Source organism: Rhinoderma darwinii, chromosome 13 (assembly GCF_050947455.1).
Source record: "Rhinoderma darwinii isolate aRhiDar2 chromosome 13, aRhiDar2.hap1, whole genome shotgun sequence".
NCBI classification, from domain to species: domain Eukaryota; kingdom Metazoa; phylum Chordata; class Amphibia; order Anura; family Rhinodermatidae; genus Rhinoderma; species Rhinoderma darwinii.
In genome coordinates this window covers 42,816,568-42,831,017 of record NC_134699.1, presented here as the reverse complement: position 1 = coordinate 42,831,017, position 14,450 = coordinate 42,816,568, and the positions used below count along the sequence as shown (strand labels likewise).

Genomic DNA, 14,450 nt, shown 5'->3' with positions numbered 1-14,450 from the left:
GCTGCATTTCAGCAAATGGAGTTTGGGATTTGGTCCGGATTAATGGTGTCATTAATGCTGAGAAATACAGGCAGATACTTTTCCATCATGCAATACCATTAGGAACGTGTCTGATTGGCTCCAAATTTATTCTGCTGCAGGACAATGACGCTAAGCAGCCAATGTCATTAAGAACTATCCTCAACGTAAAAAAGAAGTAAGAGCCCTAGGAGTGATGATATGGCCCCCACAGAGCCCTGATCTCTACATCATCGAGTCTGTCTGAGAGTACAAGAAGAGACAGAGGAATTTGAAGAAGCCTACAGTTCTCCAAGATGTTTGGAACAACCTACCTGCCGAGTTCCTTCAAAAACTGTGCAAGCGTACCTAGAGGAATTGATGCTGTTTTGAAGGCAAAGGGTGGTCACACCAAATAGATTTAGATTTCTCTTCTGTACATTCATTTTACATGTTTTTAATTGATTAAAAAAACCACTTCTATTTTTACAAGCATTCTTACTTTGCAGCAATCTTCCACAACTGCCTAAAACTTTTGTACACTACTGTAGAAACATAAGTTATTCAACAGGTCTAGCATTTCCTAATTTAAAATTATTATTATTTAGATGAGCCATACTTGCAAACAAAACTGATATGTTATATGAGTTGATTGGAAATAAAAGGTTAATAATTTTTGCATTGAATCTTTAGCAATAGTCCAAACTAATATTTCAATCAAGTTGGAAGAACACATATTATGATGAGGTAAACTATGATAGTTTTGACTATGTAAGTATTTCTTGCGCAAGACTGCCATACGGCTATATATTCACGTTCCAACTGCCGATGCCCGTACAGTTGTCACGTATATAAAGGTTTGCAGCCTGGAACAAGATTTAATGTGTGCAGTGCTGCACTTTTACGTCTGCTGGGGCTTTGAGATGCCCAGAATACACCCACCCTGTAGATGGCACCACACACAACCCCCTGTAGATAGTGCATACCTGCCTATAGATAGCAACACCTAAGCTCCCTCTAGGAGCGGAATCCCCGGTCAGAACACTCTGGCCGGGGATTCCGCTCTTAGAGGGAGCCCGTGACGTCACTGTCCTTATCGCTTTGACTGGGGATTCCGCTCCTAGAGGGAACTTAGGTGGGGCTATCTGCAGGGGGTGTTGTGCTATCTACAGGGAGGATGGCACTATTTACATTGGCACTATATGGGCACTACCTAAAGGGGACGCTGGTGCTGTCTACATGGGCACTGTGGCACTATCTACAGGGGCACTGTGGTCTTTTCAGGGGGTTGGGACAAAAAAAAACCTAATGAATAAACGTCATCCATATTTTATTTTTATTTTTTTAACAGCCATTAAAAAAACGGATGGCAAATGGCAGTTAAAAAGTGGCAGACAGCCTGGAAATGGATTCAAGTTTTGTGACGCTGATGCAAAACCGCCATGAAAAACTGGCAGCTGATCCATTTTAACAGCTTTTTTTTTTTTCACATGTGAGTATAGCCGTCTTCACTCTCCCCTCACAGTGATCCAGGTTGACCGAGAGAGAAGAACTATTGTTACAGAGTGCAACAGTGTGTATATATCTATATACATATACTATAGTTAAATATATATTTTAAAAAAACACATTTTTAGTGATTTGTCTGCTCATAATAAAAATTAAAAACATGGAATTAAATTTATCTAGAAAAGTTAATTTTACGAAAAAATATACAAGATGTTATTTTGCACTTAAAGGAACAGTGTCATCACAAATAATTTTTTTATATGTTAAAGATGTTAGTGCTTTAATAAAAACGTTTATTTTCATTTGTGTGTTTGTGTTTTACTGTTTCTTATTTTTACACTTTTTCTTCCCTATGGGGGCTGCCATTTTTTGTTCCATTTCTGTGTGTGTCGATTAACGACACACACAGACATGGAATACGGCAGCCACAGTCCCATAGGGACTGCGAACGGCTCCCGTCCCATTGACTGCCGTGTACGGCGTCTGTGTGGGAACTGCGCATGCGCCGCTCCCACACAGTCCTATTCGAAATTGGCGCCGTCCGGCGCCATTTTCCTGTGGACCGGAAGTCGCAGCCGGACAGTAATATTACTACTTCCGGTCGCGGCTTCCGGACTTGTGCACATGGAACAGCGGCAGCAAAGGGAGCGGACGGGCCGGAGGGAGCCGCGGCGGCAGGAGCAGGTAAGAGATTTCAATGTATGTTAGTGTTTGTGTGTGTTTACTACTGTATGTAAACCTACTACACTGTGGGTTACCTCAAAAAATGGCGACACACAGTGTAGGAGGTTAAACCTTTCAAACCCCTCGTTTATCCCGGCACTAGCCAGGATAAAGGAGGGGGGGATGCTGAGAGCTCACTAGAGCGAGGGCTTTTAACCCAATGTTGCAATGCTGCAATTTTGGGAACAGCTCCATCTAGTGACCAAAAATGGGTAGTATTATAAATTAGAAATAATTTATAATATTACATGGACTCGTGCAAAAAAATAAAAAAAATTTGAACAATGTTTAATCACCCACACACTAAATGTTTAATTTTTTTAAAAAAAACATGTTTTTCTGGCAACACATTCCCTTTAACTTAAGGATGCAGCCAGTTCTGGCCTTAAAGAGGACCTGCCACCTCTCCTGAAACATTTATTTTAGTAAATACTTGCATTCCCCAAAAACGTTAAAGCATCTTTTCTTATAACTCTGCATTGTGTCATTACTCTGTTATTCCTTCTATTATTTATTAATACGTACAATTCCTCTTGCTAAAGGGGTGTGGCCATACAGTCTCATTGTGTCAGCACTGGTTTTTTTTTGTTTTTTTTGTTTTTTTTTTCTTTTAAAAGAATAATTTGTCTTTGTGTTGACTCACTTTGAGAACAATAACTTTAATTTTATTTTTATTGTTGACAGCTTTGAGAGGGCTTGTTTTTTTCAGTTGTAGTTTTAAGTGTTACCTTTTCAGGGTTCATAGGACTTAATGATAAAAATTTTTTAATTTTTTTTTGGGGGGAGGAGGAATGAACGAAAAAACACAATTCCACCATTGATTTCTTTATAACACATTTGTTTTATAGTATGGGTGGTTATGGTTGTGGTGATACGAATTGTGTGTACTTTTTTCTTTTTATATATATTTTTTTTTCCATCAAGAATTGTGTAAGGGAAAAAGTTTTAATTTCAATGGGAGGCGTGGGCTTTTTCCCCGCGAGTGGAAAAACAGTCTCGCGGGAAAAATAAGCGACATGCCTTATCTTCGGACATTTACGTCTCTGACCTCCCATTGACATCAATGGGAGGCAGAGAAAGCGTATTTTGCTGCGTTTTTTGCTCGCATCGCTCAATGGCCACGGGCGAAAAACGCGCCAAACAGTGTGCAGGCAGATCAAAATCGGCCTCAAAATTCCAGACGGAATTTTTAGGCAGAATTTTCTGCCTGCAAAAAACTGTGAACATCGCCTTAGAGTATGTTCACAATTAGTGTAAACACTGTATTTTCCGTGTATTACAGTAGCAGCAGAGTGGATAAGATTTGAACAAATCTCATCATACGCTGCGGAAAAAATCTGCCAAAACCAAGTTCATAAACTGACATGCGGTGCACTTTTTTTTAACCCGCAGCACGTCAATTTATTCTTTGGAATCGCTACTTTTCTGTTGTTGCTTTTTCCCATTAAATTTAATGGTAGGTAGAACCTGCAACAAATAGCAAATGTTGCCGTTTTTGCGGCGCAGAAGGAGTGACTCCACCACAAAAATCTAAACGCAGAAAGAAGAAACCTTTTTTTTTAATTAATAGAGGTTAATACTTACCCTGCTCTCTGTTGTCACAGCGACGGTTCTTCTGTTCTCCATCCAGGCCGGCCTCCTGGGATGACGTTTCATACCATGTGACAGCTGCAGCCAGTCAAAGGCTGTAGCGGTCACAAGGGCTGACGAGTCATCCGTGGAGGCCGGCCTGATGGAGAACAGAAGAACTGTTGCTGTGACAATGGAGAGCAGGGTAAGTATTAACCGGTTATTAATTTCAAGCAAAAAAGGTTTTTCTTTTAGCCAGAATTCGCTACGGGTAACAGGGCGTATACGTTGTGTACTTTTAGGCAGCGTGTCCACCCTGTGTGAACATGGCCTTATGTGTCTCAATGGTTACAGACTACAAGTAAGCCTATGTGTAGTCTGATCCTGCAGGCTTGCTTTACTCCACTCCTTCTGCCACTTCTTACTAACTTACAGATAATAGAAAAAATAGTAGGTGGAGAGAATACCGCATGACTGCAGGATATTTGTAATCTGTAAACATAAAGACAATTATTTCTGCATAAGAGTTATAGTAGTGTAGAAGCCATGCTAAGATATTAAGTGTGCCTACTGTAGTGCTAGATCCTACTTACGGTTTCATATTGAAAAAGTCTCTTATGCCTTCTGGAGTGCTAGGACTTTTGCTTTTGTTTTTGTCTGCTGTAAACTTATCCTTTGTCCAGGTAAGGTGCACTTTTTCTTGAGCAGTGTCTGGTTCCTCTGGTGGAGATTGGGGTGTACTTGTTGCATTTTTATCATGTATTAATTGTACCTAAAGGCAAAGGAGATCCATATTTAGAGAACAATAAAAAGAGAGATGTTTTCAGGGGTCAAGACAACAAATGGGATCTAATTTTACCTCTTCCTCAGACTTTTCCTCACAATCTCCCACTTGCTCTTCTGGAACACTAAGATGCAGTCGAGTATTTGTAGGATTCTTACGTCTTATTGATCCACGTGATTCATCTGTAATGCTCTGAATCTGTATGGAAAGGGTAAGTGTAAACCACATCTCACATTTACTTTTCATTTTCTTTTTCTTCTGTACAGAATTAGAAAAAAAAACTGTGCCTCCCCAGTCTACAGATTGTGTGTGATATTGCAGCTCAGACCCATTCACTTCAGTGTAGCTGAGCTGCAATAATAGTCAAAACCCATAGACAAGTGAATACTGTTTCTGGAAAAAGCAGCCATGTTTCTCTAACCCCTTACAACCCCTGTAAAGCTTCTAGCTCTGAATTTGGTCTTTATAAACAAGATTACAACTCTACAAAGTCCTAGGTTACCTTGTCATGCAATTTAACTTTTCTCTTTAAAAAAAAATGTCTATACTCACCTCCCTCTCCCGTTCTGTTTTCGTCAAATGCATTTGTTTCAGGATTTGAGACCTTTGTTCCATCACTAGAGTTTTCTCATATGTGTATGCTGAAATATCACTGTCATGCTAGAGCACAGTAGAATAAATGTTAATAAAAATATACAGTACAAATATTGGAAATAAAATATTTTAAAACAAGGTTGGCTTTTTAAGAATAAGTAAAATGGATTTTCCTTTCTTAATATTCCTTTGAAAGTATCCAAGAGACACCAGAAATCAGATAATAAAACTTGGACAAAATGGAGAGACATAATAATAAATGCAACATCCAAGATGAAGTTCATTTTAAGTTAATTTATCTTTTCGTTTTACCCAACGAGCCTTTTTAAATTTGGAGACGGCGGTCTTGTTATCTGGTGTCCTAATTTAAACTGGCTATACACCATAGATTAAAGTCATCCAAAAATTGGGCATGTTGGATCCCCCTATTGAAATAAGCATGTATGTTTATGGTAGAAATATAGCTGTATGTTCTAATGTGTATGGCCACCTATAAGAAGTCTTGTAATGGTTACCAACCGCTCATGTAGAGCATTAGAGTGATGCATGCATGCTGACCATGTATAAAGATTATTAATATTGGCACTAAAGTTGTTAAAGAGGACCTGTCAGAGACAGACCTACTAATCTTCCATACTTCGTTCCTCAATTGTATTTATCTAGAATGTTATATTGTCAATAAACTTACCATTTCTACTACTTCAACTTCTGCATTAATTCTTAGGTGGTATAAGAAGGTGGTTAGATCCTTTTTCATCTGGATACTATTGTCATCCATTTGTGCCACTGTGAAAATCCGCATTGTACACCTCTTCCAAACCTTAGTAGATAGGATATATTGCAAGTATTTATTTGATATTATTTAAAAACGACTTTTTAGTTGTAGCTGTAGGTTGTTACATGTATTTGCTGATCTGTGATATATATTTTTTTTATATTACTTGTTATAAACCAGTATTTATATTATCTGAACTGAATATAAATACACAACAGTGCAAACATTTTTGTTTTTAAAATCATTTATATTTTTTTATCATGGTATCATTCAATTGATTTAAAACTTAGTGAAGATGTTACTGTTGAGAATCACTATTACTGCTTGAGTTTACTGATTTTATTTTTTATTAACTTGACCGTGAAACCCCATTTTCAGCAGCTATTAAATATAATTTTTTGGTTATAAGAGAAACTTTGTCATTTGTATATGTTGCATAGTTGAACTCCATTATTCTGTTGAATAAAGCAAGTAAATTGCCTTTCCTTGGGTTGCAGGGTATGCATAGCACTGTAATTTTGGAAGGTCTATTCTCGGTTAAAAAAAAAATGTCCAGAACAATAAATTTCAGGAAATAAAAAGAACTGGTAGGACCAAATACACATACACAGAAGAGGATATACACATCTGTGTCTACAGTTAGAGAATCAGACTCCTTACAGTTTCTGAGTTGGCAGCTTCAAATAAATACTATACGCCAAACACCAGTGTCATCTGCAACAGATGACTCTGTGATGTTGGCCTTACAGGCATAATTGCAAAAAAAACAAAAAAAACTTTATTTGAAGCTAGAAAGCAAGAGTAAAAGCTTAAAATAAAACATTTTTGCCATCAAGATTCACAGACCAATCACTGGCCAACCTGACCCAACAGAGGAAAACATCTTTCTAGAAATGGGTATTTGAGTAGGAATTTGACCTCTAAAGTTTATTTGTTAAAATATATAAACTACCCGTCAAAAGTTTTAGAACACCTTAATTTTTCAAATTATTTTTTACATTCACTCAGTTCTAGTACAGAAAATAACGTGAAATGGTTCAAAAGTAAGTTAAAAACATAAAAATATGAATTTTTAACATCAAATGCAACAATAGTCTGAATTTCTGATTTTAACCAAAGGGCTTTTTTCACAGAAGACATCAAGGAGAACCTGTTCTGCAGCACAGAAAGCAAATTATGGTTTAAAATTGGATAAAACTATTCCTACAGGTGTCTCAACTTATGGAGATTTCTTTCCAACCCTCTGATTCTATATAACTAGTGTTGAAACAGACTGCATTACAACACCCTGTAGGGCTGGATTTGAACAGTTTTGCTCTTCAGGTCAGAGCACATTGCTATCATAATGGCAAGAAAAATGCAATTCACAAAATAAGACCCTTAGAAGTGTCCTACAGAGAAATTGCCACGAAAACCAAGGTGGCAGTTAGTACAGTTTTCTGTACCATCAAAAGGCACTTGGAAACTGACGGGAAGAGGTCTGGCAGACCAAAGGCCACTACAAAATCAGATAACAAGTTTTTGAGAGTCAACAGTTTGCGTGATTAGAGCCTCACAGCACAAAATATTCAAACCCAGCTTAATGCAGCAGAAAACAAACACGTTTCCATTTCAACTGTGAACAGAAGACTTCTATCTACAGGTTTGACAGGTCGAATATTAGTAAGAAAGCCGCTGCTAAGATTGCAAAAAAAAAAAAAAAGACTTGCCTGTGCCAAGCAGCACCTCCAGTGGACTACTGAAGAGTGGAAGAAGGTCTTATGGACAGATGAATCAAAATTTGACTTTGGTACATCGCGCAAGGTTTTTGTACGTCGTCGAGTCTGTGAAAGTATACTTCCTCTGTGTGTGACACCAACTGTCAAACATGGAGGAGGAAGCATGATGGTCTGGGGCTCTTTTGCTGGATCTGGAGTTGGCAACTTGTAAAGGGTTACAGGTACACTAGACAAAAAGGGCTACCACAACATTTTTACGTGCCGTGCAATACCCTCTGGTGTACGCCTACTTGGTCAGGGGTTCATATTCCAGCAAGACAATGATCCAAAACGTACTTCTAGGTTGTGCCAGAATTGCTTAAGAAGACCAGAAGAAGCTGGTAGGCTTCAAAGAATGGAATGGCCTGCACTGTCTCCAGGCTTAAACCCCTTTGAGCTTCTTTGGTATGAACTTGACAGAAGGGTGAAAGCAAAGCAACCTACAAGTGCAACACGTTTGTGGGAACTTCTGCAACAATGTTGGGAAGAAATTTCTGAACAATATCTGAATGCAATTGTAGAAAGGATGCCTCAATTGTGTAAAGCTGTTCTATCAGCTAGAGATGGCTACTTTAAAGAGTCAAAAATCTAGATTTAATTTGTTGAAACAAAGTTAATCCATTATTTTTATTGATCTTAACTTGTTTATTTCTTCTATACTTTCATTTTAACCCCTTAATGACCAGCCTATTTTGGACCTTAATGACCAAGCTATTTTTTAAGTTTTTCAAGCGTCGCATTCCAAGAGCTATAACTCTTTCATTTTAGCTTCGACATAGCTGTATAAGGTCTTGTTTTTTACGGGACAAGTTGTATTTTTTAATAGCACCATTTTTAGGTACATATTATTTATTGATTAACTTGTATTAACTTTTTTTTGGGGGGGAATAGAAAAAAATCTGAAATTTCGCCACTCTTTTTTGCGTCCTAAATCTACGCCGTTTACCGTGTGGTATAAATAACACAATAACTTTATTCAGCAGGTTGTTACGATTGCAACAATACCAAATTTGTATAGTTTTTGTATGTTTTACTACTTTTACACAGTAAAAACGCTTTTTTTTCTAAATTATTTGTTTTGTGTCTCCATATTTGAAGAGCCGTAACGTTTTTATTTTTTCGCCGATGCGGTTGTATGAGGGCTTTTTTTTTGCGGGAAGACTTGTAGTTTTTATTGGTACCATTTTGGAGTAGATGCGACTTTTTGATCACTTTTTATCAAATTTTTTTAAAGTCAGTATTCACAGAAAACAGCAATTTTTCCATAGTTTTTTATTAATTTTTTTACGGCGTTCACTGTGCAGGTTAAATAATGTAATAGATTTATAGTCGGGGTCGTTACGGACGCGGCGATACCAAATATGTGTAACTTTTTAACTTTATTTTGTTTTTTTAATAGTAAAGCATTGTGTAAGGGGAAAAGCTGGGTTTTTCATTTTTTTTCACATTTTTTTTTAAATTAACTTTATGAAACTTTTTTTTTACTTTTTGACTAGTCCCATTAGGGGACTATAATATGCGATTCTGCGATCGCATTTATAATACACTGCAATACTTTTGTATTGCAGTGTATTATGCCTGTCCGTTTAAAACGGACAGGCATCTGCTAGGTCATGCCAGAGGCATGACCTAGCAGGCATACACTACAGGCAGACCTGGGGGCCTTTATTAGGCCCCCGGCTGCCATCGCAGACACTCGGCGATCGTATCGCCGGGTGTCGGTGGGAGAGAGAGGGAGCTCCCTCCCTCTCTCCAAAACCACTCAGATGCGGTGCTCGCTATTGAGCACCGCATCTGAGGGGTTAAACATGTGAGATCGATACTAATATCGATCTCACACGGCAGATCAGGGACGCTCCCAGCCCTCAGCTGCCTCTAGCAGCTGAGAGCAGGGAGATTTGACAGCTCCCTGCTCTGTAAACTTATTCCGATGCCACGACTTAAAAAGTCTATGGCATCGGAATAAGGCCCGTTAGTGACCGACGTAGAAACACGATGGGCCGGTCACTAACGGGTTAAAATACATTTGAGACATTAAACTGTGTAAATATCAATAAAAACTGGAAAAATTGAGGTGTTCTAAAACTTTTGTCCGGTTGTGTGTGTGTGTGTGTATGTATGTATATGTATATGTATATATATATATATTCAGAAAAAGCGACCGCACTCCAAGGAAATAGGTGAAAAAGGTGATGCGTTTTAATCACCCCACATGCAGGCAACATTTCGATCCGACTCAATGTGATCTTTGTCAAGGCTTGACAAAGATCCCATTGAGTCGGATCGAAACGTTGCCTGCCTGTGGGGGTGATTAAAACACATCACCTATTTCCTTGGAATGCTGTCTCTTTTTGAATTTTTGTATCTACAAGGGTTCTTAGCCTCAACACACGAGGTTTGCACCCACCACGGTGGTGCTTAACTATTTTTTCACTATATGTATGTATATGTGTGTATATATATATATATATATATATAGATGTGTGTATGTATATATTTATATATAATATTAGTATTTCCATGGTGACCTAGGAAGCAGTGCCTAAAGTTTCCCTACCATCTTGCTGATTCTTCATAAAAAGAGTCAATATGCCGTGTTCATAAATGTATTTCTAGTGCATAAAAGCCTACAAAGCTGTGTCCAGTTTGCTAGTACATGTTGTCTTGTAAAATTTACAAATCTCTATTAAATTCACTTTATTTATCAAAGCCTGAAAACTAGTCTTTGTGGTTTGTAAATTAGCTTTGCAATTAATTCTTCATTTTTTTTTTACAAACACACCTCTACTCAGTAGATTACATTATTTTAAAAATATCAAAACACTTTGTAAAACTTGTGATAAATGGAGCAGCTGTCTGTAGCAACTTATCCAGTCACTCTTTTCATTAGAAAGAGGAAAACTGGAATGTGATAGCTTGTTGTGGGCAACTTATGCTATCCACTATTTTTTTTTTGTGTTTTTTTTTTGTTAACATAAAGTGATATTCTATTCAGAGAACAATTACATTTGATTATGGCAGAAAATCAAAGGTAAGTTTATCTTTGTATAATATATGTTACTTTTTGGATGGAAGAATGTCTTGTCTATGCTATAGAAAACAAAAATAACATACTAATGTATGACTTGATTAAAAAAAGTTATATAAAAACATGCTTGTCATAATGTTAAGATTAGTCCTAATTTATAAATTATTTTTCTAATCATGAGTTCTAAATGGTTCCATGAACTTTCAAATGCTCTTATATTGTAGTTTTTTCTTCAGTTACCTTGTGGTGACGCAGAAGGAATGGCAAGAGCATCAGCATACCACCATCATGAACCACCCACCAAACATCAATATTTCCTTCAGAAAATCTTTCCTGGTTTGCAGGGTACATTGACACATTCTTGGTGGCAATCAAAGCCAAATGAGCAGCAGTAGTTTCTCTAACAAGTTCTGCAATGAGAAGAAGAAATAATAACAGATAATTGCATAATAGGTATGTAGAAATAAATGCCATTTAGAGATTAATAACACCAATTTGTTACTAGAGTATAGCAGGGTAATACCAATGAAGTCTCTCCATGTCTGGTGGTCTTCTTTCTGTCTCCAATTACGTGGCCATCCAACCAGGACAGTGTTATGTTGCAGCCCTCCAAGGCCACTTGACTGAATCAAATGAGAAATTCCATCTCGAATATTGGAAGAAGTAACTACCTGGCAGAAACCTTTTACCTTTTCAGCTTCCATAAGCCTACGTATAGACTGGAATTGTATAAAGACAATACAAAGTATGAATCCTAAAACGGCCACATGTTATTTGTATATGTCTACAATGTAAAAAAACAAAACGCCTGACACTTACCTCTTCAGCACGTTGAGATTGGGGGTTATTCTCCAAGTATGTTCCTTCTAACACAGAGCCAACAATGGTCAGTCCTTTACCTGCTTTTAACTGTGAGGTTAAAGAAAGGAGCTGCGGATGAACAACATTTTGTTCTTGATCAACCCGGACTAGAACAAGCAACTGTGGCCTACAATGAAAAATGCATGAATTCAGTTCTAAAATACCATAGAGGGAAAAGCTCTCTTTCTTAATTAAAATGTTTTTAATAGTTTACATACATACCTCCAGTTTTTGGTGTGTGGAGGGGCCTCCTCCAATCTTAGAAGAGCATATCGAGCTGCACTGAGTGACAGTCCACGAATTCCATCTCCCCACTCCTTCTCAGCCCTGCATATTAGCAGTTTGGTATAATATTTGTTTGAATAGCTCATAACTCCTTTTTACTAGAGACACATACTATAAATTGCAGTGGATATGCCATATAACACACTGATGCTATAAAATTTATTTTTTTAGAGATGAATTAGGCCTTAAAACACAAACAACATACCAGTGTATTATGCCTTAAACAGCTGCCATAAGTCACAAAAGTATTGTGCCCTTTTACTGAACAGATGTAACGCATTCATATTTTACTGCAGAATACAGGCCAACATTTTATGGTTCATGGGAACTTATCATTGGAATAGAACATTAGATTGTAGTGTAATTACACCTATATTTGGAAGGTCTAAAGGCCCTTTTACATGGGCCAATGATCGGGCAAGCGAGTGTTAATATGAACGCTCGTTCCCGATCATTGCCCTGTGTAAACAATCAGCTGATGAACGAGCAAAGACTCGTTCATCAGCTGATCATATCGTTTATGTAGCACAAAATATTGTTGTAAGCAGCACATCTCCCTGTTTAAATCAAGTAGAAAACGTTTGAGGCCCTTTTTAAAGCTGAGCATGAGAGACCACATCTAAACTATACAGCATGATGTTGACAGCATCATGCTGTGAGGGTGCTTCTCTGCAGGAGGCACAGGGAGGCTTGTGAAGGTGGAATGTGAAAAGAACCCGCAAAAAACATGTTAATTCCTGAAATAAACCCACTGCATTCAATTGGAATGTCCAAGGGCTGAATTCTTTTTATAGGAAAGTTAGCAAAAATAAGTATTCTTTAGATGATATTACACGACCCGCCGTGGGCCGCGTAGACTAGTGCCGATCAACGAGACAGCTTGTTGATCGGCACTTGTTTGCTCGTTTCACAAGGAGCTAGTATGGAGAAGAGCGCTCGTTACGCCGATCGCTCGTCCCTATACATTTTTATCATGTCGGCAGCACATCTTCCTGTTTACACAGGGAGATGTGCTGCCGACAACCATAATAGTTTTGGCATGTAAATGATGCAATCGGCTGTTCTGTGAATGCTCGTTTGCCCAATAATTGGCCGGAGTAAAAGGGCCTTTATGCACAGCAATGTCTTCATCAGCTATATTTTTGAAAAAGGTGTTTAATATATGCTCACCCACGGTACTCAATGTATTTGTAGATAAGACCAGCAACCAGCATGGCCACAAGAGCGTAATACCATGAGCAGATAAACATCAAAGACAGACAAAGGCTCATTCCAAGGAATGAAAGAGTCCTGTGAAAGAGAGACAAAACCGGAGTGTATTTTCAGTGCAAGAAACATTCCTAGTGCTAACAAATGTTTAAAGATAATAATAAATCTCTTTCCCAATAAGACATCCCATCTTAAGATTTTCCTCTAAATGTAAACTTTATTCTCCTTGTGAGTCTCTGCGGGCTTACCCGCACTGCTGGACCCTGCAGTGCCTTCTATTTGTTTATACAGAGAGTATTAATTAGGTTTGACATATAAGATGACAGCTTTCTTGAGCAATCTTCTTTTTTTTAGAGAAAGCAAAATACGTGCAAATTTACAGCTGTAGCCATCTTTATCTTGACTTAACGCATTAAATACACAAGGGGAAGATCTTTTATCCTTACTTTTTCAATGACTTTTGTTTTGTGATATCACGCTACAGAAAGTCATCAGTCAAGATAAAGAAGGCTAAATCCATACTAAGGTGTCCACTTAAATTATGAGTAACATATTAGTTGGAAGATGGATTTCTCTCATAGAGCGATTGTATCAAACCGACCTTTCCATGAGTTTTAATATAATATTTCAGGCCTTCACTCACCAGTGGTAATATTTGAAGCGAGGCCTCCAGTTGGGAGTCCTAAGCAATGTCTGAACAGCGCAGGCCAAGTTAACAAACATATAACACATCAAGAAAAACCTGCAGTCACAGAAAGGAAGAAGAAAAGACAGGGACTAGAAAGTTAGAAATAGTCACAGAAGAATCCGAGATTTAGGGTGGTGAAAATAAAATAAAAGAATCTGAGATGTATTAAGAGACCAATAGACATTAAACATACATAGAAAGAATAGGAGCAACTTCATCCAGAGATGCGATGAGGATACCAATCTCACAGATGCAGGCTGTCAACAACAGAGCCCATGTTGGTTCTCCATTAGCCTTTCCATGGCCAAATACCTATGTAGATAATGAAAGTACAAAGTATGATTAAAACTATATACTAGCATAATAAGTTTTAATATCAGTCACTAAGAAATATTACTTTCCTCGCATTCAAATGAAGAGAGACGTACAAACAAACAAGAAAGTAGCAAATATAAGACATGCTATCACGATGCCTGGAAGCAAAGATCTCTATGAGGCCTTCAGAAAGAAGTTTATAGATACCTATGAGTCTAGAAAGGGATTTAAAAAGATCGCCAAACTGTACATCGAACATTCCCCTGTCCAGAAGATTATCTACAAGCAGAGAATATTTTAAATAACTGCCAATGGCTATCCAAGCAATGTCACTGTTCGTGAAAACCTTGGTAACA

At 37.8% G+C, this 14,450-nt stretch overlaps 1 protein-coding gene across 2 annotated transcripts in view; it reads right to left on the bottom strand.

The window, feature by feature from the left end:
* The window catches only part of SLC12A5 (solute carrier family 12 member 5), a 109,360-nt gene that overhangs the window by 26,181 nt on the left and 68,729 nt on the right, over positions 1-14,450 (bottom strand). For both annotated transcript variants that reach the window (XM_075845382.1, XM_075845383.1), the window contains exons 13-23: positions 13,973-14,091; positions 13,735-13,833; positions 13,053-13,172; positions 11,820-11,924; positions 11,556-11,724; positions 11,260-11,455; positions 10,977-11,146; positions 5,865-5,996; positions 5,135-5,242; positions 4,658-4,780; positions 4,392-4,570 (exon numbers count right to left, since the gene is read on the bottom strand). In XM_075845382.1, the coding sequence (XP_075701497.1) occupies positions 4,392-4,570; positions 4,658-4,780; positions 5,135-5,242; positions 5,865-5,996; positions 10,977-11,146; positions 11,260-11,455; positions 11,556-11,724; positions 11,820-11,924; positions 13,053-13,172; positions 13,735-13,833; positions 13,973-14,091 (1,520 nt within the window). The remainder of the gene's footprint in view (positions 1-4,391; positions 4,571-4,657; positions 4,781-5,134; positions 5,243-5,864; positions 5,997-10,976; positions 11,147-11,259; positions 11,456-11,555; positions 11,725-11,819; positions 11,925-13,052; positions 13,173-13,734; positions 13,834-13,972; positions 14,092-14,450) is intronic.